Here is a 24193-nt window from a genome sequence, read left to right on the forward strand (position 1 = left end):
TAATAGCGGAAAGACATGCATGCATGATGACATACATTTATGATTACGTTAATTAAATATTAGATAAACTCATCGATACTTTGCTACATAAATAATGTGATGAGCTTGAAGTCTTTTAGATAAATTAAAATGGTATAGAAAAGTATATTTAAATGAATTGAGAAGCTGAGTTGCCATTAGTTTTTTTTTTTTTTGCAAAAAAATATTTCTAAACTTCTGACAAAGTACAATTACGCTTTGCAGGCGTTTCCAGTGAAATGTGTTTAGTACATTAGCCGTAGGTCTACAGAAAAGTTTTGACAAAAATTACGGATCAGATCAGGCAGCTGTTTTTTTCGTTTTGTTTTTTTTAAAAAAGGATTTTCCGCTTGTCATGGTGATATATAAATGCACAGAAGTTGTAGTCGGTACAATTTTGCAATATAACTCCATATCGAAACGTCTGAAAAACCACCGCATGAGGGCGTACAAACTTTTTATTTATATTTAGAGAAATTTTTTAAAATGTATTTTTATTGTAATATTTAGGTTTTGTGCAGTTCTAGGGGTGGTGGAAACTCGTCACCACATCGTGACATCTGGGTGGTTGGACTGCTCACTGCAAACCCACCCTAAATAAAAAACAGCCAACACATTAGGTGCCAGTCTGTCTTTCTATATATAAGAGTAAATAAACATGGAGAAGAATAATGTAATTTCAGCAGTAGCCTTACCTTCAGACCAAAGTAGTCAAAGTCTGCATTAGCCACCCACATGGTTTTGTTTTGTTTTTTGTTGGGGGGGGGGGGGGGGGGGGGGGGGGGGGGGGGGGGCCTTGCAGATAGAATTAATGGTGACCATGACATAACTGGAAAAGCCCTGTGAGAGGTCAGACCTGCACCATCCAGCTCATTCCCACCATACAGTCATTTCCATACATTTTTATGAAAGATAAAAATGCATTTGAGTTACTTAAACTCTAAATAACAGCACATTAAAACAATTATTTAACGCTTTAGTTACTTTTATTTTTCCATCCACACCGTTCCTCCACTGTTGTCTCAGAGAAACATCAGAACATCTGAGCACAAGGATTTTATCTCAATTCCGACTCCTGGCGAAAACTATAATGGCTTCGACCTGACACCTGTTAGACTGGACGAAAAACTGGTCAAAAATTGTCTCTGACTTCCCATCTGTTGGTTGCCATGGAGCCCATTTTAAAGCGTCCGCTATCCTGCTGCCATCCATCTCCTGAGCACCGGATCTCCTGGAGATTGTGGGGTAATTTAGTTGGGAGGGGTTGTGCGTTAGTGACGACAGATGAGGATAAGGGTGTGGTTTCTCATCAGTTAAACCGGGCCCAAAAGAGCAATCTCATGCCATCTGTGCAGTGAAAAACAAAAAAAAAAAAAACTCATATAGAACAAGGTTATTCAAGGAGATTAGGAGCACATGATGAGCAAATGTTTAGAGGTTTATGTAGCAACGTCTCTCTTTCCCTCTGATGTGATCTTTTTTACATCAGAGCCTTCGGGGACACAAGTTTTCCTTTTGTAAAGTCAAATGTCCATATGAAGAGGAAAAGGTGAACATGATCTCAAGCTTTGATACAGTCCAAACCCTTTCATTTAGACATGCTGAACCCAGTAGGCACAATTTGAGTAGCAGCAGCAACGTGAAGGTCAGCGAGACGGAACAAAGCGCTTTCAATTAGCTTTATAGTCAGATCTCTCCTCTGAGCTGACAGATCAAACATGAGCAGCCTGCTCTCTTCTCAGATTTGTGAAAAGAATTTATCAAGTGGGCAAACAGGCTTTGGATAATGAGTCAGCTCACCTGTTAATGAGATTATCGCACGCCACCAGATTAAACGGGCTTTTCACACAGACCGGGCCGAGGGCTATTCTCCTCCCACCGGGATTTCATCACCTCTGCTGGAGCGGCGACGGAGGTGAGAGCGAAGCGCCACAAGCGTAATGCAACAGAGAACGTGACTGATGAAACACAGCAACTGACGTGACACCCTAAGACAAACACAGCGGATGTCTGACAATAATAACCGGGATTTATAGGCATGGTCTTGCACTGTTCACCCATCCTGGATGTGGTTGTCATTTTGTTGCCTCGCAAACTGGACCTAAAATGGGAATTTTATCAGTCAAGATATTATACAACATCCCAACGAGATCCAACAACAGCAAACAAGTCAGCATTTTGTGGAGCTGACGTTAAAAGCAGTTGTTAAGATGAATCTCTGAACTTGGCACATCTAACATCTGAGCTTTTCTTTCAAGTAAAGCTTTCCTGCTCCATCAGGGTTGATTCTTTCTCTTCTTGCATGCAAGTTTTGGTGGATAAGTTTGTTGTGGTTCCACATTCTTTCCATTTTAAGATGGATTAATGGTGCTCTGTGGGATTTAAACAGTGTCTCATGATCAGTGATTCTGGGTTTTTTACATGCTGAGATCATGTGACAATTAAATAAGAGCCACTTGTGTGCAACTTAACTAAATATTTGATCTCTGAAGGCACCGAAGCTCGTTATACAAAAACAGATGCATGCAACACTTTGTTTTAATAGTTCTGAAAACATTTTTCATTTGGATTATTTTATTATAAATAAATATAGAAGAACAATGTAACTCAATCTTAATTCATATTATATTTCTTATTATTGTAATCATGCTTACGACTGCACACTTGTTATGCTATTCAGCTCCCACTGACTTTCCTGTGCTACATTTTCCATCGGTGAAGTCTCCTCCACGTCCAGAAACTCTCCTAAATATCATAATCCTTCCCTGACCTCGGTTAGGAAAAACCTCAGGTATCATCTCTCACATGTTCTGCTTCAGGTGTGTTGTTATCATGGACAGATGCACCATAACACTAGCATCACTTTTACTGTTGTTAGATGATCAATATCCATCCTGGAGAGGAAAATATTCCTCTGCAGGCAGAATCAGGGATGCTGACAGCTGAAAAAAGGACAACATCAATAATAAACTAGAAAAGCCCTGAGAGACATCAGACGTCCACAAAGCAGCTCATTTTCACCATCTAGGGATTTCTGGCTGATGTTCTGGTCCTACATCGATCTCATATGGATCCACTATCAGATTCCAGATCCATTGATCTGGAATCTGCAGTGTCTTGGCTACATTGTGATGGTTGTTGCACGTTTCTTCTCTTCCAGTGAAGAAAAGTTATTTCTGTTCTGGATAGTAGTATCCAGAATGTTATTCCTGTTCTGGATGGAAGTATCCAATATATTATTCTTGTTCTAGATGGTAGTCTCCAGAATGTTGTTCCTGTTCTGGATGGAAGTATCCAATATATTATTCTTGTTCTAGATGGTAGTCTCCAGAATGTTGTTCCTGTTCTGGATGGTAGAATCCAGAATGTTGTTCCTGTTCTGGATGGTAGAATCCAGAATGTTAGTCCTGTTCTAGATGGAAGTATCCAATATGTTATTCTTGTTCTAGATGGTAGTCTCCAGAATGTTGTTCCTGTTCTGGATGGTAGAATCCAGAATGTTAGTCCTGTTCTAGATGGAAGTATCCAATATGTTATTCTTGTTCTAGATGGTAGTCTCCAGAAATTTGTTCCTGTTCTGGATGGTAGAATCCAGAATGTTAGTCCTGTTCTAGATGGTAGTATCCAGAATGTTGCTTCTGTTCTGGATTGTATATCCAGAAGGTTGTTCCAGTTCTGGATGGTTGTACCTACAATGTTATTCCTGTTCTAGATTATAGTATTCAGAATGTTTTTCCTGTTCTGGATAGTAGTATCCAGAATGTCGTTCCAGTTCTGGATTGTAGTATCCAATATGTTATTCTTGTTCTGGATGGTAGTATCCACAATGTTATTCCTGTTCTAGATTATAGTATCCAGAATGTTATTCCTGTTCTAGATGGTAGTATCCAGAATGTTATTCCTGTTCTAGATGGTAGTATCCAGAATGCTGCTGAGATGCACATCTATCTTTGATAACATTTAATCGAGTCAAAGTTAGACTCAAACCCGTTCTTGTGTAATTTGGTCCCATAGATTTTGTGTAAAGATGCAAACCAACTAACAAGCAGGCAATAAATCATGTGATTTCCTCATAAGCTGCACCGACGCTCCCTCTCCACACCTACCTTTGGTGTCACATTGAAGAGTCACATGTCTTCCATCTAGTGGTGGAAAGTAGTAACAGGTTTAAATTCTCTTTCTGTAGATGCGGCTTGGTGTTCATTGCAGTTTTGTAACGTTTGTCCTGCGGAGGTCAACTTCCACTGGCAATGCAAGGTGGTATGGACAGGCATGGGTCATAATAAAACATATAAGATCACTAAAACTGTTTATAAAGTCCTTAAGAAAAAAAAACAAAACAAAATGTTACCGGTACAGCTGCTGCTTCTCCTTCACTTTTTATCTTCATAACTCTAATTTTTGTATTTTGGAGTCAGTATCATCCTGCATACATCACATTACTGCACAGTAAAATCAGGCAGGAATTTGACATTTCGTCTGTCACTTTGCAGCACACCCCCGTCAGTATCGTGACCTTCTGCCCTGTGACTTTTCTACAACAGTTTATGATAAATACAGACGTGTCATCATGTTTCATTGTCTCTCTTCAGGCACATGCTGAATGTAACATGGGAGCACAATGACTTCTCCTTCAACAGTAACGGCTACCTGGTGAATCCAGCCATGATCATCATCACTCTGGACAGAGAGAGACAGTGGGACAAGGTAAGGCTTTCATGGACATCTCATTTCACTAAATATTTTCTTTGCAGCTTTACTGTTTTTTTTCTGTGATCATTACTGAAAGCACAAGCAGTGAGCTCATGAAATGAGAAAACAGGTTAACTTGGCTCATTGAATCGTTTCAAGCAAGTGGAAAATGAGACGTGGACACAATCAAAGTGGAGGATATTCATTTTCGCCGCCAGTCCAATAGCAGGGACTTAGTTAAACAGCTCTCTCGGAGTGAACAGCCGCAGGCATTTTAAAGCTAATTATGGTACAGTGATGAATTCAGGTGCTGTAGTACTTCCTATTAACTTCCAATATGGTACCAAGACCACAAGCTAATGAGAAGCAGTAATTTCAAAGGATGCAAACAAACTATTTGTATATACAAGCAGATGGAGGCAATTTTGTGTATAATTCAATACAAACCCCTTCCGCCAAGGATATCAAAAATTACGTTAATTTTTGGTAGGAATGAGTTAACACGCAAATATATAAATAAGCAAATAAATAAATTGGAGTACTGGATTTTTAAGTAATGCAACTTATTGTCATCTTAATAAATTCTCTGCATCCGGATCAGTAAAGGCTTAAAATAATACAAAATACCAAATAGCATGGAGCTAATTCATGGCTCTAAGAAAGCAAACGCCACCAAAACATCTTGCCTGCTACTTTTTTTTCTTGTTTTCATCCGTGCGCCTGACATCCCTCAGGACTTTATCTCTCCGAAAGTCTGTCTGTATGCCGAGTTTCCTACTTACAAGAGCTCAGAGAAGAATATCACGGTACTGAAAAAGCCCAGAGAAGAGGTGGGTATAAAGTTTAATCCATAGCTTTGTGCTATATCGTGTTTTGGTTTGAACATTGGTACGGTGAAGAACAACGCAGACGAGAATCTCAGAAATCGGTTGTAAAATGGGCAACATGGTGGAAGTATCCTCAGTAGTTTAAGTGTTTTTCACCGAGCCTGAACAGCAGGACGAAGAAAAACTGGATGAGTTGAACGCATTGTGACCACAACAACCTCCAATCTGTATGACGACATCCTTACGGACTCAAGTCTACCCACAAGTTCGGCGGTTACTAAGAGGTTAAAGAAAGAAAGGAGGAGGAAGAAATCCGACATTATTCAGCTCTGACTCCATTTCTTGTGAAGCATTAGAGGGAGAATATACTGATAAATGATCTCTCTCTTTGTTGTCGGAGTCTCATTGTTGGGCGGCTGTTCAGCAATGATAACGGCTTTAGCGAAAGCTCTGATAGTCGAAGGTGGTACCGTTGCCCAGGCATCCACAGTCAATTCACGTATGGAGGCGTAACTCGCCTGACGCTGCCTCCCAGTCTTCGTAAAAATGTGTTTGCCTGCTATCATCCATCGCTCCTAAGACACTCACAGCTTTAAACTCGCTGTTAACTCAGGGTGTGACAATGTGCTTTTGCCCTGATTCAACTTAATTGCGATTTTTTTTGAGTGCCTATTCGATTTATGTTCCGATTCTTACAATTCTTTGATATTGCTGATTTTTGTAGACCAAAAACAAAATAAAAATGTACAAAACTTTATTAGCTCGTCATTTTTCTTAATTTCAATTAGGAAAAAAAAACAACAGAGTAGCCAGACCATCATTCTGCTGCTGTAATGCCCCAGAAGACAAGTAAAAAGATCAATAAAAACAATCTTAAAAAATGATTTAAAAAACATATTACAATTGATTATTTGTATTTATTTAAAAAAAGAAAAAAATAGATTGTTTTAACAAAAGAGAGAGTTGTCTCACCAGTGCGTGAAATAAAGTGTGGCCTTAGTTGTGGTAGAACTACCAGGGAAATAAATTTTATACATGACGGTTTTATAGATATTCATATTTATTATGTAAACCACTTTGAGCTGCTGTTGTTAATAAGGTTTGATTTGATACATATTTTTTTTAATTCATTAGATTTTTAAAGTATTTGTGCATATTTTCATAAATATTAATTACAATTGTTACAATAACTGATGAAATTTCTATATCTGAATACGAACATTTTATGTCTGTTAATATCAGGTTTAAGAAACATGAGCAAATGTCTCATTTTCTTTTACTGTAGTGAGCAAATGCCGATTGTCCAGAGAAAAAGTTATAACTGGGGGTATTTAAACATCACAACTGGGCATCCTCTCGGGAAGAGAAGCGACTTTTGGTTTTGTATGCTCCAATCTGGCCAAACATCAGTTAGTCATGTTATGCTAGGATCGATGCTGTCGCTGGAGAAGGAAACAAAAAAATAAAAAGACAATCTCCAAGTTACATGAATTGATTTTGGATTAAACAAATTTAAATAGATTAAAACCGATGAATCTCTTTTTTGTTTGGGACAATGCACGTTCATGAACAGACATGATAAAACACATGTGAACATGCCGGATTGAAGTCAAGGACTAAAATTTCCTTCCGTAGTCCCACAAGGCTGGGGTCACACGGGAAGCCCACTATTTTATGCAGCTGTATCAAATTCATTTAAATCACTGAATGCAACATGATCTGGATAGATCGTTTTTTTTAAATGTTTACTTATTTTAACGCAAGTGATTAAAGCTCAAATTGATATTCTGTCACATAAATCATAAAAAGCTGCCCTCTGCGGGTCTTCAAACTGCAGCAGGAGGAATATACACCCCAGACTTCCTCCATCTTGACCTTTACATAAACTTTTTACGATTGGAAAAAAAAAGGTCTTCCTCTCTTGCTCCTTCAGAGAACAGCGTTGTGTTCATTTCACTAATATTCAGCCGAGAAGCGCAAGGTAATCCATTTTCTGTGCTTAAATTTCTGATGCCTCCAGCCCATTTTCTCTGCTGGCTGAAAATCAATTCCACCTCTGGACTGCCTTTTTGACAGCTTTTTCACCGCACAAGTGACAACGCAGCCAGTCTTTTACGTTCATGTGTTACTCTGAATATACGTAGAAATATATTCCCATTACATGCCTGACTTTTATTAAACCTACATCACTACAAAGCTCTTATCACATGCAGCTGCTGTAATTGGAAACTTTCAAACATCCAAAAAATCAAAGCCACTTATGAGGATGGAGAGGAAGCATGACCAAAGAGAAAAAAGTCTCAGAGAGGGACGAGAAGTGATCCTGACACTGCCGTTATCTGCCAGGGTGATATACTGCACACCACTATGCTGCTGGATATCTGTGATGCACACAAACTCTGAAATTACAGTCCGCTTGCTGAAAATGGATTTGTGGAAGGCAAATCTCATTTTATTTTCACAATGAATTCTATGTAACATACACCCAACTACAGGCCTTGTATGATCCATTTTCATCTCTGGGATTTGTACTGGGATCGTACAGCTGCTAGGTTTTCAGTCCATCGTCACGTTTTGTGCTTTCTGCTTTCAACCTATTGCTAACTTCGCATGCTGAAGTGTAAAAAAAAGCATGTTAACATCGGGAATACTCGTCGATCCTGCCAAAGGAAGTAGATCAGAGAGTAATCCATTTCTTTTTTTATGCTCAACAAATGAAGTTATGCAATCTTGCATGCCTTTTTATTTTTTTGCTTGTTTAGTAGTCATTAGCATTAGCTTTATATGAACAATTTGGTGTTTTTACTCATTAGAAAATCCCAATATCAAAACAGACTTGCCTCATATGCAGGGCTGAACTTTCCATAGGTGACTTGAATGCAGCTGGATTTCACACCAGCAGCATATAAAGCTTTGGGTTGCGTGAAATAGTGCAAGGAGTGTGTTGCCTTGAAGGAAAAACGCAACAAATGGCAGTAACAACAAACACCAGCAAAGGTTTTACGAGTAAGAACGCTAACTTTTTTTTCAGTTTACTGTCCAGGATGACCAGTCCCTGTCCACAGTAGACAATGTCCACCATGAAGCAATAATACTGATTTAAAGCCATGACAGCCCATTGGAAATTTTTTCCAATAATCCCACGCCTCATCAGGAGCATGCCCAGGTATTGCAGGCAAATGGAGGCCACACACACTACTGAGCCTCATTTTGACTTGTTTAAAGAACATTACATCAAAATTGGATCATGTAGTGTGTTTTTCCACTTTCATATTGAGTATAACTCCAAATCCAGACCTCCATGGGTTGATACACTTAATTTTCATCAATAATTTTTGTGTGATTTTGTTGTCAGCACATTCAACTATGAAAATAATAAAGTATTTAATGAAAATATTTCATTCATTCAGATCTATAACTGTTAGTGTTCCATTTATATTTTTGAGCCATGTATTTAAATGATTAATAGACCTCTTCATTAAATAACATGTATCAGATTGGTACTCCGTGTCGGCAGACACTGAAACCACCTCGTTTTGTCAGGATGAGTAAATAACATTTCAGCCTGAGCTGCTACAGGGAAATATTTTCCCTCCTCAAATATTTTCCTGCCATCTTAAATTCTAATTGGCCAGAAGAAAAGCCCTCGAGTGCAGCTGGAGGTAAAGAGCAGGAGTGATCAATATGACGAGCATAAAGGCAAGCTAACTGCAAAGTCCAGAGAGAATAGATCTTTGCACTTTCCCTCCCATGTGCAGTTTTTTTTTTTAATTTCATTGTGACAAGCTGTGCTGACTGTAGTGATGAGATAGGATTGCCCTCCTTCCTGCATAAACAGCAGAGATTATGTGGGAGGAATAACATTTTGTCCAGACTGAAGCTTTTTCCTTTTTTTTCATATCTCTTCTGGAAGTTATTGACATTTATAGAAGCAGAGTCAAGTGAACTACAGAGTCTGTTGTTTAAATATTAATCAGCTCACAGCAGCAGCAGCAAATATCTTTATTGCAGAGGTAAAGAGAGGAACTAGCTTTTTGTCATATACGTGATAGGATGGAAGAAGCTGCTCTTGTAGCTTTTAATTCTTCTTATGCAAGTTTGAGTGAGGAACAGATGGGAACATTTTACATTGGAAAACGTGCAGTTTGTGTTAATTTAAATGCTACTTATATATAAATTACTGCATGAACCCTGCATAACCCTGCAAAATATTTTGTGATATGTATTCCAATATAAAAAATACAAAGTAAATAATTACAACGAATATTACTTTAAGTTCTTCTGCACTCCTGCCATCTTGTTTGACGTTAATCTGCACTGATCTTCCCTCTTTTTGTATGGTTTTGGCTGTATTTGGCAGCGATTGTGCTCAGTACTGGTTAAATGTTTTGTTCTATCAATTGCAAATGGGAGTTGTGTTTTACCATGAAGGTTTATGTGTCAGGTAAGATTTGGCAAGATTATTAATTTGCATTCTACACTGACGGACCTGTGATATGGCTATTGCACATGTACATTTTGATGACAATGCTCCAGTGAAATATCATGCCGCTCTACTACTGATCAGTCAGATTACTAGTAAACCCAGAAAAAAAAATCAATATGTAAAAACTCCATATTTGGACCATGACCTGCCAAGTATTCTTTGAGCAAACCCATTTACAATTTCTTGAGTAATCCTGTCAACAAATTGACATGAAAAACCACAAATTCCTTGAAGGAGATCATTTCCAAAAAGTGTACAAGAGAGACATTTCATAACCAAATCTCATATTCCAGTAGTTCCACTAAATACACAGGTTCTATGCAGGGTGGTAGACGTCCCTCAAGAAATGGGTATACTCTAAATAAAAGTAGCCCAGAAAACACAGTTTCAGAAACAGTGACATGTAGGCCTACTCTACATAAATCCATTAGTATATCTGCTCATCATCACATCATTTCTGCTCCTCGGTTTCAGGGAGGAAGAGTTATGGAATAACTAAACCAGTACTGGCACACAGACTGGAGAGACAGGCTCACAGACATACTGTATATATCTGTATTTTGTCTATGTTCAGGTTGAAGTTAATTCAGCTGATGGCTAACTGCACCAGTGTACTGGTAACCTTATCTTAGCTGCTGGGCAACGTAGGTACACATGTAGGGATGTTTGTAATTGTGAAAGCAGCATCACAAGGGGGGTTTAGAAGTGGGTATACTCAATTCTGACTAAAAAAGAAGTTGGTATACTCTGTATACCCGCGCATACCCTGGACTACACCTCTGGTTCTATAAACAAACTGGGATAAATGTTCAGTTCAAACTCAATCTTATAAACATATGTATTACGATGGCGTGGCGGCCTTCTAGTCACAAAATTGGGAACAAGTCTGGTTTAAGGGCACACTCACATCAGCCTTTTTTATTTAAATGTTAGTCCGTTTGCTCGGAAAGACCGCTTCGTTTGGAGAAATGTGAATGGGCCAAATTCTGATTCAGACCAAAGACGCAGACTCGGTCCGAGTACAAATGCAGGTCTAGGTCCATTTTAAGCGGACCAAATACAGGAAGCTGAGTACAAAAACTTACTTCCTGCATTTGGCATAGCATTGCATTGTGGGTAAATACATAGCGATGGCATTAAGGATCCTCTGCCTCGTCTGTTGTTCATTCTGCATCCATTGTTGTAGTGTATTTCTGCAGTATACTTGCATAAGACAAAAAAAACAAATCAGCAATAATTTCGTCTCCATGTTTAACTCACAACTCTTTTGCAGTGCAGTGCAGCGACACCTTGGTGACCAAAGAGCAGTGTGAACACAATCTCGGTCCGCATGGATACAAAAAAAATTGAATAAAACTATTTCATTCATTATGCTATGTCATGGTATTTGTTGTTCCCCTTCTGCAGTCTGCAGGATGCTCCAAGTAGAATAGCAGAGGTTCTTTCAAAGGCTGCACAATATGTTGGTAGGCGCTTCTTAGGGAAATAACAGATGTAAAAATGGTATAAAAGGTCTCAAAGGGAGTAAATCTGGTCATTTACATTAAATCCGGATTTTTCTTTTAATCTGCACCTCAAAACAACCTTTTTGTAACTTCTCACTCACGCATGCTTGTTACTACCAAACGCAATCAGAAGAGTTTATCTGCAACTTTTTTCCCCATTAAACTCAGTTTAGTTTTTAAATTCGGCCGAAATGTCTTACATGGAAGCTGATTTAAAGAAGCTAGGGAAAAGAGAATTATTAGGAAATGCAAAAGGTTATTCTAATGCGCCCAAGAAGCGATCCTTTAATGGTAATTTTGACATCTACATCAGCCCACCTTACTAGCAAAAGAAAATCCAGCACCAACAGTGTATTTATTGGTCTCGCTGGCTCATTAAACTCGCTTGTGTTTCTTCATGGCGAACTGATGAAAACTTATGAACTCTCTTTCATCTGGTACAGTCAAACATGCAACAACTTTCTGGCAGTCTTCTCATTTTACTGGTAAGCGACTTTTTAAGGAGATATCAATGGACATTCAAGCTTTCCAACCTTCCTGAGTACTAATTAGCATGCCCGAGTTCATGCTATGTGCATTAATTATGAGCATTGTTTATTAAGAGCTGGTTGGGTTTTGCTGCCACAGTCGGAACAAATAACGACATTTTGCAGAATTAAAGACTGTTCATAACAAAGATGCCGGTTGTCCGATACTATTTATTTTGGGGAAACATAAGTTATATTTGAGGCCGATGACTAAATCATCAACTTTTATGCTCTTTTCTCAAAGATGTTAGTGCTTTACTGACAGAGTAGAGTCCTCCCGCTTCAGCTCTGGTTAAACTGGTGTTTAAAATGCATGTGACGGGAAAAAAAACACCAAAAGAAACGTGAAGAGGAGATTCTAGCCAAGCTCAAACTATTTATGCAAGTTTGTCTAGTTCAATGAAATTTTGACTTTTTGTCAGGTCTTGCAGTATGCTATCAATTACTAACCACATGAATTATACATCAGAAGTGTATGTTTTGTGAACATAGCATCTCATGAACCCTTTTTGTTGGTAAAGAAACTTCTTGTGGTCAAACAGTTCTACAGTCACAGGAAGGTCGCAGGTTCAATGCTCACAAAAGCTCGCTTTTGCAAACTAACAGTAGGAGTTAAATTGGTAGCAGGGAAAGAAGCTGACTGAGCTTTGAAAGCAATCTGCAGGAATCGTCAAGTGTTTCCACAATCGGTCCTCTGCAGCCGCCGTCCATTTATATCTGAGCCTAATTTAAAGCAGAGGATTTAGCCGGCGTAGAGCTTAGGACTAAACAGGTCACAGCGCCTTAAAACAAGTAGGCTTGAATTGTTTAATTCCAGATGTTGATTATGTATTCAGCTTGCATGTGAATGCTCATTTCCACACACCTAATTAAAATCAGCTTACTGGTAAGATAGAAGGGGGTGGGATTGCTTTTGTTGCATTGAGATGTATTATTACAGTCTCTACATCCCTCGTGGCCTAAAAATCAATTTCCTTTAACAGTCTGCAAACTAAAATTCTGCTCGCAGATCTGGATCAACACACTCAAGCCTAAAAAACAAGTCAGAGCAACAACTACAGCTATGAAATTTAGGACAACATTGGGATTAGAGGTGTAACATTATCATGTTGCCATGTCCTTTATAATTTCAACATATATGTATTTTGGTTTTTTTTTCTTTCCAAACCAAAAGAGGTTTCTATAATCCTCTGCTGTCCATTTATGCGGCCTTTTCACAGCAATCCTTGCTTATCTGTGAATTACTGCGGTAACAAATGAGCATCATGTTAGCCATCTGGCATTTGCTGCAGAGATTTTTCACTGCCTTATGTTGAGTCACCCCTCCTCTGTTCACTCCTTCAGGTGGGGACCTATGAAATGGGGATCCTGCAGATGAGATATCCTGTGTGGCCGCGGTTTGGCTCCTACCTGGAACCCGTGTCGGACTACAGGCATCTGACGGTGGCCACGCTGGAGGAGAGACCCTTCGTCATTGTGGAATCGGTGGACCCTGTCACTGGTACATGTGTTAGCAACACTGTACCCTGCCGACGGCAGTCCAACAAGACAGAGGTGTAAGTTAACAAAAACAACAGATACTAACTGGATAATAATTTGTGGCAAAGAGCGGGAATAAATTTGATGTGATTAATGCTTAAAGGCTGCAATAACAAACTGTTAAATTAAATCAACAATACATCCCTGTCCGTACATTTCTCAATATCTCTCTAAAAGCTCACTTTTCTCTGAATAACCAGCTCAGCTTTGTTAAAGACACACCAATGTGTGTTGTTCTTTGCCTGTCTTTAATTAGCTTTTCATCATTTTTTTGGCTTATTTCATGGGGTTGATATAAACACTGTAGCCTGTTCATCCATTAAAGTTTCATCTATTATTTCTTCAACTTTGTAATCTCACACTTCTCACAGAAACAGCCTACACATTTTCCTTTATTCTTCTACAAGCCTTTTAGTCAAATGATAATATTGCTTTAATTAATTTTTCTCACCACATTGGGAACAAAAACCATTTAAACGATCATTTCACTATTTTCACAGACATTTTAAAACATTTGACATTTTAACTTTAGTCACATTCAATTCAATTGATAGTTTAGATCCATTATAAGTTGACAAAACATGTCTTGCAGAGGGATGTCCCACAATCTGGATACATACATCACATCATGGAGTTTAGATTCCAGAAATTTAATGTCCATCTTTTCCTTTTATTATTTTATTCCTGAATTCAAGGTTACTCTAATGATCATTTTGTTACTTAAAAGGCAGCACAAATTGTGTTCCCAAAAACCCTAGGATTGCGCAAAATCTAAATATCGCAATAATAAACTGGTAATGGAAACACCTCAAAAAAAAAAAAAAACATCTCAAATATCGCTAAAGTCTTTATGTTCTCATTAGGTGATTTTTCAGGCGTGTTTAAATAAAAGTATATTGTGAAAAAAAAGAGTAATGGAAACTTTTTTTTGCTAAATATAACTACCGCCATGAAAGCAAACAGCAGTGAAATGCAATTTCACAGTGAAGCTGTGGAAAATCCTTCACAACATGTGGAAAATCATGAAACAATGCTACACGGCCAAGTGTTAAAAGGCATCATTCTCGTAAAATCTAATCCCACAGCCGAAAATTTACAGATACCGAAATTTACTATGATAACTGACATAATTTTGCTAATGTCGGTAATTTCGGCGTAAAAAAAAAAAAAAGTCCCTTTAAGATTGCGTACTACGTGTACAACATGTGTAGTCACGTGACTCTGCCCCATCCAGTCAGTAACGCAGTAAAGAGCTGTGAGAAGCAATCAAAAGTGCTCCCACATCAGGGTAATAGCAGGCACTAAACGAAGCATGTGCTAGTTCTCAACAAAATTAGCAAACATTAGAAAATGGATTGAAATTACCAATGTGATAGGCTATCATAAAGCAAAAGACATGGCTCCCATTGCTACTGTCAGTGCAAAGGGTTTATACACCTCATGAAAACCGTCTACACGAGATACGGCCTGCAATCGCAGAAATATTTTTAGAAAACTGTGATTCCTAGCATGTACAGAACAGAGAGAGAAAAGGTTGCTGCAGAGTTACAATACGTTAAGCATGTTGCAGTCACATCCGATCTCTGGACCAGTCGTACATCAGTCTGAGTCTAGTATCAGTCTAGTAGTTATTGTCCTTTTATCGCTATCGAGGTGAACTTGCTCAAGACATTGTGATATTTGAGGCCATATCGCCCAGCCCTACTTTGTAAACATCTTTGAAATACTGCTTTTATTTTGTGAATAACTGTAATGGAAATGCAGCTACAGACACACGGAGAAGCGAATAGGATATCTGGTGTTATTAAACCTTAGACGTATTTTCTAAAGTTAATCCAATAGCTGCATGGGCTTTAACCCTTTATGGGGGAAGTGCATATTTTTTATCACTTTTTTTCTTTCATATTTAGCCTGAAACTTTTTTTTTTTTTTTTTTTTTTTTGTTAATGTCACAACAGAATGGAGGTCTTGGTACATACCAGAAGGACAATTTTATGTTAAAATTTCTAATTTCAAGGTATTTCACTGAGTGCCCAATGAAGGGCTAAACCGAATGTGGATCATATTTTTGAAACAAAACCGTCCTTAAACTGAATCTACGTGTTCTCATAGTTTAATAATAAAAAAGTTTCAGTTATGCCAGATAGTTTCTACGGTCTGTCTGCTTGTTCTGGGCCAAGCATTGCCTTTTCTTTCCAAACTCTGTCAATGATTCAATCATCAAATTCATTTACAACCCCACCTTCGATCACTGTACAGTCCCTCAAGCACTTTGACTTGTTAACATGCCCAGCTTAATTGATTTTGTATCTAACTTGAGAGTGCCATTAGGTGTGAGATTAAGAGCCTCTTCCCCAGCCATTAGCACATGCATGGCTTCTTATCACTCAATGAGGTGAGATACTCATTAGGCTGCTTGGCCAGAGTGCAATATCCCAGGGATCACCCTGTGACCCAATCAGGGAAATATATGTGCTGCATGCAGGAGTATCAATTAGATGGGACGATTAGGCTTTGCCATCAATCCTGAACACCTAGAGACTGATACTGGTGTTCATTAGAGGGGGAGAGAAGTGCTGGCCATTATCCATTACTGGCAATGGCTTTAACGAGGTGAAGCAACAGAAGATGAAGATCGCATGCCTTTGGTGTTAAGAAGCACTGTAGTGCTTTAATCGCTCATGCTCACCAATTCTTCCCACCAGTAAAGAAAGACAATAACTCTAATCGTCAGAAAATGGAAATTTCTCATGCCGTTGCACAAAAATTCAAGTGTGAAGCAGACATAGTTAATGACGGGGTCAATGAGGGGTAGAGAGAGGGGATGTGATAGATCTTTATGTGCTGTTAGACTAAGAATGCATCTAAAGATAATCTTTATTTATCATTAACCTGCGAGAAGTCTTAAGAAATACTCATTACATTAAGTAAAAGTGCATTGATCTAAGCCAATACAATATTGATATCAACAACTTTAAATAGCTGAACGTCCCCAAGCATTCATTTTGATTAAAGATTCTCCAATATCTGGTGATTAAAGAATTAAACAAAGTGGAACGGTCTCGTATTGAAATACATTTCTCTTGCAGAGATGCATCGGGCCACATTAAAACTTCCAGCCACATGTATGCTAAACGGTTTTGCCCACATGATGAGGTACATGTATCATGGAACATAGTGCCAGCCTGCCTCTGCAGTTGTAGCCTGAACAATTTGGAGAAATAAATAAAAATCTAAAAAGCAAACAAAGGCATTTCTGGATGTGACGTAGGGTCACGTGAGAAGGAGGAGGAGAAGGAAATTTTTTTCAAAATAAAGAAAAGTAAAACCTCTGGCATTGACTGCAAACAACAGTTATACGTAGAGTTTATAAGGAATTAGGAAGAGAAGTGATGGAGAAGGGCTTGGAAAAGCCATGGAGAATCCTCTGCAGCATATGGAAAACCCTGAAACAGTGCTACACGGCAACCTGGCAAAAGCTGCTTAAGACCTAATAAACTCTAATAAGATCTCATCCCACAGATGAGACCTTGTGAGAACTGTGGTTCATGCAGAAAACACCTTTTCAATGAAAACACATGCAAATTACAATCATATTTTGTCTAATTTTAGAAATACAATTTTTATTTAGTGAAAAGCTGAAATGGAAACGCATCTTCTGACCCTGCAGTGTCCGGTGGTATTGCTCTATTAACTGCATTAAGCGATGGAAAAATACATCAATATGACACATAAATGGTGCAGGAAAAAGACTAAAGCGTCCATCCGTCCATTCACACCAGGCTAGTTCAATGGACTCAGTGTGGCTGGGGGCTCAGTTCAGTTGGAGGGGCCGCATTCTTACAGACCAAGTCTGTGTTCAGTACCAGCACCAAACATACAATGCACTTCTTATTGTATTTGGTACAAAATACTAAAGTGGTATGTCTACATACTAAACATGTATGTCTCCTGTCTCAGCAGGTCTCCCTGGCCGGGAGTAGCAGTTCCTGTTGTCTGTTGTCTTTCTGTCCTCTTCCCCCCACACAGCAGAGGCAGATGGTTGCCTGTCCTGAGCCGGGTTCTGCTGGAGGTTTCCTTCCTGTTAAAAGGGAGTTTTTTCCTTCCCACTGTTGCCAGTGTGCTTGCTCAGGATGGGAGATTGAGTTGGACTCAATCTCCCATGGACTAACAATGCCTAATTTAAAGGAAGAGATGAACATTACTCCATCTCTAGCAAAGCTAAGATTCCCCTTTTCTTTCACACAGATTTAATGTTTAAGGGAAGGAATTTAAATGTTCACAACTCAGATCCTTACCAGTGCTTTCTAAATATAAATCTGTTTACTATTTCCATTTCAATCCTTCAGCCCATGAGCCATGTAGCCTGTCTGTGCATCACCACAAGCTTCACCAGCATCCAGCTTGGCCACAGCAGCTTAAAAAAGCTTTGAATCCCACGTTCTCCAGTGTGACCAGAAAAAAACTCAAACTCTCCTCGCTGTCTGAGAAACTGCAGGGAGACGATCTTTCCACACAGCACTTGAGAAGATTAATTCAAAAGTAATACCTTGGTGAAGGGTGGCAGTGACCTGAGAAGATAATGTCATCATACGTTAGCAGATTTGAATGGGTGTCAGATCATAAGCTGATTTAATCAAAGCTGAGTCTGAGTGCAGCAGTGGATGAGCGCCCAGCTGCCTCAGAACAAAATGGAGACAACTTCTTTACTCAACAACCTCACCTATTTTTTATTTTAAATTATGTCACAAGATGTCTTCCTGCAGATACTTTAGAGTTTTACACAGTGGGTCTAGTTCTTTCCAAGCAAACACCAACTAGTCTGGCACACCTCAGACATCACATGAGCTCACTAAAATAGTCCCAAACCATGTATCTGGAAAATCCTGAATAGACCAAAACCTTCAGAGCCTGTGTCAGGCAAGCTTCAGGTCCCCGAGGCGTCTCGAGTCATTAAAGCAGAAAGATTTCTTCCATTATGGCTAAAGAGTGAAGAAATACACACATTTAGGGCTGGGCGATATGATGATATATATTGTTTGGACAATAGAAAATGTCATCGTTTCATATGAGGCTCTATCGTTTACGTCGCAATAACGTCTTTTAATGCAGTATTTTGCGTCAAGATACGCTTTACGGCATGCACAGTGCAATATATAAACAAACATGGAGGAAGACGGAAGCAGACGCACTTCAGAGCAGGATAATTCACTAAAAGATGACAAGGCAACTCAAACCAATGAGCTTGTTCCTAAAAGAGGGGACATTTCTGTTGCATGGATAAAAAGACCAATGTGGAACCAACAACAGACTAGGTCACAGTCCCAACAATGGACTCCGACACAACTAACTCATTTTATCACCTCCACAAGAATCAGGACAAAGAATACAGAATAGAGAATAGAGTCAACGAGCATAAGCCGTTGGACTGGCAACCTGTCCAGGATGTACTGTGCCTTTCGCCCAAAGATGGCTGGGATTGGCTCCAGCTTCCCACAACCCTGAACTAGAGAAAACAGAAAATAAATGGATGGATGGAGACCTTGTGCATTGAATCCGTTTTTGTCCATGTACAATGAGTTATAGTGGGTGTTGTGGTGTAATTATGGTGTAACTGTTTCTGCACCATTACAATAATGTAATGTCTCTGAATGAACAGTGCTGATGATTCATTCATTTTGAAAAAAATTAAGGCTGTGCGTAAATAATTAGCTTAATTTTTATGTAAAATTATGGTTTTATGTAAAGGGAAGGGAGCCAGAACATATTTATGGTGAGAAGCAGCTAATAAAGGCATTAAAATGAAGCATGGTTCCAACACGAGGCAGGAAGCTTTTTGGTTGTTGCATTAAAGGGGACCTCAGGGAAAAAAGTGTTTGGGAACCACTGGTTTAAATGGTGATATCACAATGCGGTTATCAGTTTTTCCAAGAAAAACATACAGATATCTTTCTACACTCACATTAGCCTTTTTTCCCAAAACATCCATTTCGATGCAACTGGCATTCGGGTTGCAGCCCAGCCATGAACCTGGCAGCTGGTGAGACGAGGGATGCTGGGGCCATTGTGTTTGCTTATGGTCTGCAGTAGCAGCCTCATTTTCCTCTGAAGTGTTCATTATTTTCTGTTTGTTGTGGCTCTGCTCTGCCTGCTTGCTGCCTTGCCTGTTTGTATTGTTGACTCCTGATGCATGATGTGTGGGTGCAGCGTCCATTAGATGGAGGGTCTGGAGGAGGTTAGGGGTGATGTATCATTAGAGCTCTCTGCGCTGTACCCCATGCCTCACTAGGTCCCTTACCACATCAGATGCACTATAGATCTTGACAGTACATTAATGGTGAATATTTGAGGACAAATTGAGACAAAATGAACTTTTATGACAATGAACTCATCTTCATCCAATGACCCATGATGGATGAACACTATTAAATAATAAAGCTTTAACTTTGCATGAGAAGTATTTAATTATTTGGGATTATGTTAACTTGTGCCCAATACCAGATGTAAATATGAAGCCCTACAACAGTTTATAAACTGGTGTCTATAGTTAATTTGGCATCTTCCAGTTCACATAAACCAGCAAAAAGTTTCACTTCCTTAAACGATTGTTTGTTTGTGATTAATTCATGTTGGATTTGTTGTGGTGGGCCCAGCTGCCAGCTCCATCTGTTGGTACTGTGACATAATGCACAAGCCTGGAGAGTAGCTCCATGTCTGCCTCATACAACCCTCCTGTTTTTCTAATGTTAGAGCCTCGGCTTTGATGTCGAAGACACAGCTGGTAAAAAAGCCACTCAACGCAGAGCAGATGTAAAGATTTTCTACCTTCTCCTTTGCTCTGTTTATATTTCAGGATTGTGGGTCACACCGAGCCGTATACCAAACTGTGTTGTAAAGGTTTCTGCATAGACATCCTGAAGAAACTGTCCCGCACGATAAAGTTCTCCTACGACCTCTACCTGGTGACCAACGGCAAACACGGAAAACTGGTCAGAGGGATTTGGAACGGAATGATCGGAGAGGTATGAGCAACTAGTACCGAGTCCAACGTGGCAGCTTTAATCAGAATTGTTGAGATCATGAATGACATCCATTCTCTGATTATGCCGCATTTCTACATTCTTCCAAATGATAATTCCTTCCATCTGAGATAAAGACACTACTTTAACTTCAGAGGCATGTTAGAAAACAGAGTCTGAAAGCATTTAGGAGGCAGTGTGATGTTCACTGCTCATTTAAAGACTTTCAGACCCTCTTGCTTCAAAATAATGATTAAATGAAGAATTGGTGACAAAGAACAATACTTTCCAGTTGTAGTGACACATTCAGTGTGTGGCTGCGATATGTTAGGAATAAAAACGCTGTGCTCTTGTTGTGGCCCAGCATTGCCAGAAATCCAGTTTACCAACTTGACCTCCAACTTTAAACAGGAAAAGCTTGTAAAGCATAACAGCAGCATGATGCATCAAGTTTTAAGGGACAGATGAACTGATGGTATTTCTGCAAGTCTGCCAGCAACACTTCAATACATCTGCTGAAGAGGCAGAGAGGGAAATACAGTATAATGCCATCTATAACAGCAATCCACAACGCCGATCCTGAAGGCCCTGCAGACTTTCTATGTTTCCCTGCTTCAACACACCTGAGTCAAGTTGACAGACTTGTGCACAGCTTTTCAGAAATCCATATAATTAGATTCAAGCATCGGGGAAACATCCAACCCCTGCAGGATTGTGGGCTTGGAGGACCAGGGTTGGGGATCACTGGTCCATAAGACTGAAGAGCTGCTATCTAACAAATTCACTTTATGAAATGAAATCGGGTGATTATGATTTAAGACTGCTGTGTACTCCATGAGATTTGAGGGTTCTTTCTATCAACACATCAACAAAGCACAACTTTTCATTGTTGTTTACTTTTTTCTCCTGTGGCATCCGAGGACAGTTATGTTATTGGTCGGAAATGTGAAGTCAGTACTGTTTATTATGGAAGTGGAAAGTCTTATTTTCCTGTTTTCAGCTCACGTGAAAGATTCAACGTGGTTGAACGAACTGTTTTTGTGGTTGAGAAAATGAATGGGTTCAACAGAAAAACCTTAAATAAAGTTCTCTGTTCTTGCAAATAATGCAACAAGGCTCGTTGTGTAATCATGGAAACATGCAATGCAACGATTCATAAATGATAACTCACAAAGCCTCGGTTTTAGCACTGACATAGATAAAGGGGTTAAATTTAAAACACAGTGTGGCATTATAATTTAACCAGTTTGTCTAAAGTGTGTGCTTTAACAAGAGCGCTACTAGAGGAAAATGTCAGTCTGAATTTGTGTTATGGGGCAAAATCAGGTGCTGGTGGTTCTCAAACCTTCTCGTAAACCTTGTCACATTACATAGTTAGATTTACAAAAACCACAACTTATATTTTACAACTATATAACTATGAAATCAAACCGAAAAAATAGATGGAGCGTTTGGAATTATATTTAATTTAATAGCATGTATTTAACGCTTTACAAGCTGCATCTTTTCCTTTGTTACAAACTAAATGGCTCTTTACACTAATGAAGACCACTGCAATAACAATACAAACTTCTGTGTAAAACTGAACAAAGATAAAAGGAAGCATCCCTATGATCGAGTAAACAAACGGGTACCAAGGTTGCAGTGTTGTGTACAGGAGGGACTAATGTACACGAAGGAGGAGGAAGTGTCTCTGTGAATAATCTACAGTCAGATTGCCTTCAGCGGGTCCTCCTCCTGGAGAGGTGAGGGGAAACAACATTAGCTGGCCTCCACACGCTCTTTCAAAAACAGCAAGGCCATTGTGCTCAATGAGGCATCAGCTTCCGTAGGAGAGCTAATGGCTTGTATGAGGCGGGGTGTCTGGACTGTAAATCCACAGGCTTTCCATCAGTATGATAAAGAGGAGCACGTTATGGCAGGGAAGACTCAAAACCAGTCACGGTGGAGTTTAAACATTACTGGAGTAGCCTGAGATGTGCAAGTACAAGTAAAAATAACTGCAGAGACACAAGTCATGAAACTCGTATGCAACTAGGAATTTTTTTTTTTAAATGAGAATCTACATAATTACTAAAATAAAATGTGCTTTTGGTGTTTGTGATGTGTTGGTATTGTGGGGAAAGGGGAAGCAAATGGGGGGGGGGGACCTGAGAACATGACACCATGGATACGAGTGCTGAGGCATAAAAAGCCAAATAACACTGACATTCTTGAGTTGCATCTCCACCAGGAAAATACATTTTGCTTACATCATCATAAATTTTACAAGGATATAAATGAGACTTACGTTAAGAAAGGTTCATGTCTGGTTCTACATAGAAATAAAGTATATCCACTGACTTTCCTGCAGGTGTTCTACAAACGAGCAGACATGGCCATCGGCTCACTGACCATAAACGAGGAACGTTCAGAGATTATCGACTTTTCCGTGCCGTTTGTGGAGACTGGGATCAGTGTGATGGTGGCGAGAAGCAACGGGACTGTTTCTCCATCTGCTTTTTTAGGTGACAATTTCTTCCTGAATGTGTTTTGCTTTGGACTGAAATGAAACCGTAAACTTGGCTGCTGCTGGAGCAAAGACAACAACATACAGAGTTAATCTCTGACCAGTGCACTGGTCAATTCAGCTTCTAAGAGCATCGTTTAGTCAGACATTCCTCCTCAGTAATTTTTCCATAAATTGAAATAAATGCTATTTATTTATAGATACAAATGTATTTTACAATGTGCTCCGTCTTCTTGCAGAACCTTACAGTCCAGCAGTCTGGGTGATGATGTTTGTCATGTGTCTGACCGTTGTGGCCATCACAGTCTTTGTCTTTGAATACTGCAGTCCAGTTGGGTATAACCGCAGCCTGGTCAGTGCCAAAGGTAAGCCAGGATAGACTTTTAGTGCACATTCACATCAGCCTTTTTGATTCGAATCCTGGTCCGTTTGCTCAGAAAGTCCACTTTGTTTGAAGAAATGTGAATGCGCCAAACAAATTCTGATTTGGAACAAAGAAACGGACTCGGTCAGCCTACATATGCAGGTCTCGGCCCGTTTCAAGCGGACAAAATACAGGAAGCAGACTACAAAAAAAAAAAAAAAAGTCACTTCATGCATTTGTTGTAGCATAGCATTGTGGGTAAATACATAATGTCCATTGCTGCAGTGTATTTCTGCAGTATACTTGCATAAGACAAAATAAAAACCCAAAACAGCGATAGTTTTGTGCTCCACGTTTAATACGCAATGAAGTTTTCTTCTTCACGCGGGTCTTTTCCTCACTTTTGCTATATACTAGTGCAGCACCACCTTAGGTGGGAATGAGGACATATCATTCTAATAGTTTGACGCATTTGACCAAAGTGCAGCGTGAACACGATCTCGGTCTGAATGGATAAACCCCCCTACAACTGAGCCAACAAGTCTAGCGGACTATGAAATGAAATGAAAGAAAAATACTTTATTAAATAAATACTAAATTAAAAAAATATTTTATTAATCCCCAAAGGGAAACTCAATATTGTATCAATATGTATCAATATGTAATATTCTATCCTGATGTAAATGCACTCTTAGTCACATATGGAG

At 39.2% G+C, this 24193-nt stretch overlaps 1 protein-coding gene across 1 annotated transcript in view; it reads left to right on the forward strand.

The window, feature by feature from the left end:
* grin2ca (glutamate receptor, ionotropic, N-methyl D-aspartate 2Ca) overlaps window positions 1-24193 on the forward strand; it is a gene marked incomplete at its 3' end in the record, with an annotated part of 89731 nt that overhangs the window by 54569 nt on the left and 10969 nt on the right. The window contains exons 4-8 of the mRNA XM_079253200.1: window positions 4611-4725; window positions 13400-13611; window positions 20448-20616; window positions 22967-23120; window positions 23362-23487. Coding sequence (XP_079109326.1) covers window positions 4611-4725; window positions 13400-13611; window positions 20448-20616; window positions 22967-23120; window positions 23362-23487 — 776 coding nt within the window. The remainder of the gene's footprint in view (window positions 1-4610; window positions 4726-13399; window positions 13612-20447; window positions 20617-22966; window positions 23121-23361; window positions 23488-24193) is intronic.

The sequence above is a fragment of the Telmatherina bonti genome, assembly GCF_933228915.1.
Source record: "Telmatherina bonti genome assembly, chromosome: 14".
Taxonomy (NCBI): domain Eukaryota; kingdom Metazoa; phylum Chordata; class Actinopteri; order Atheriniformes; family Telmatherinidae; genus Telmatherina; species Telmatherina bonti.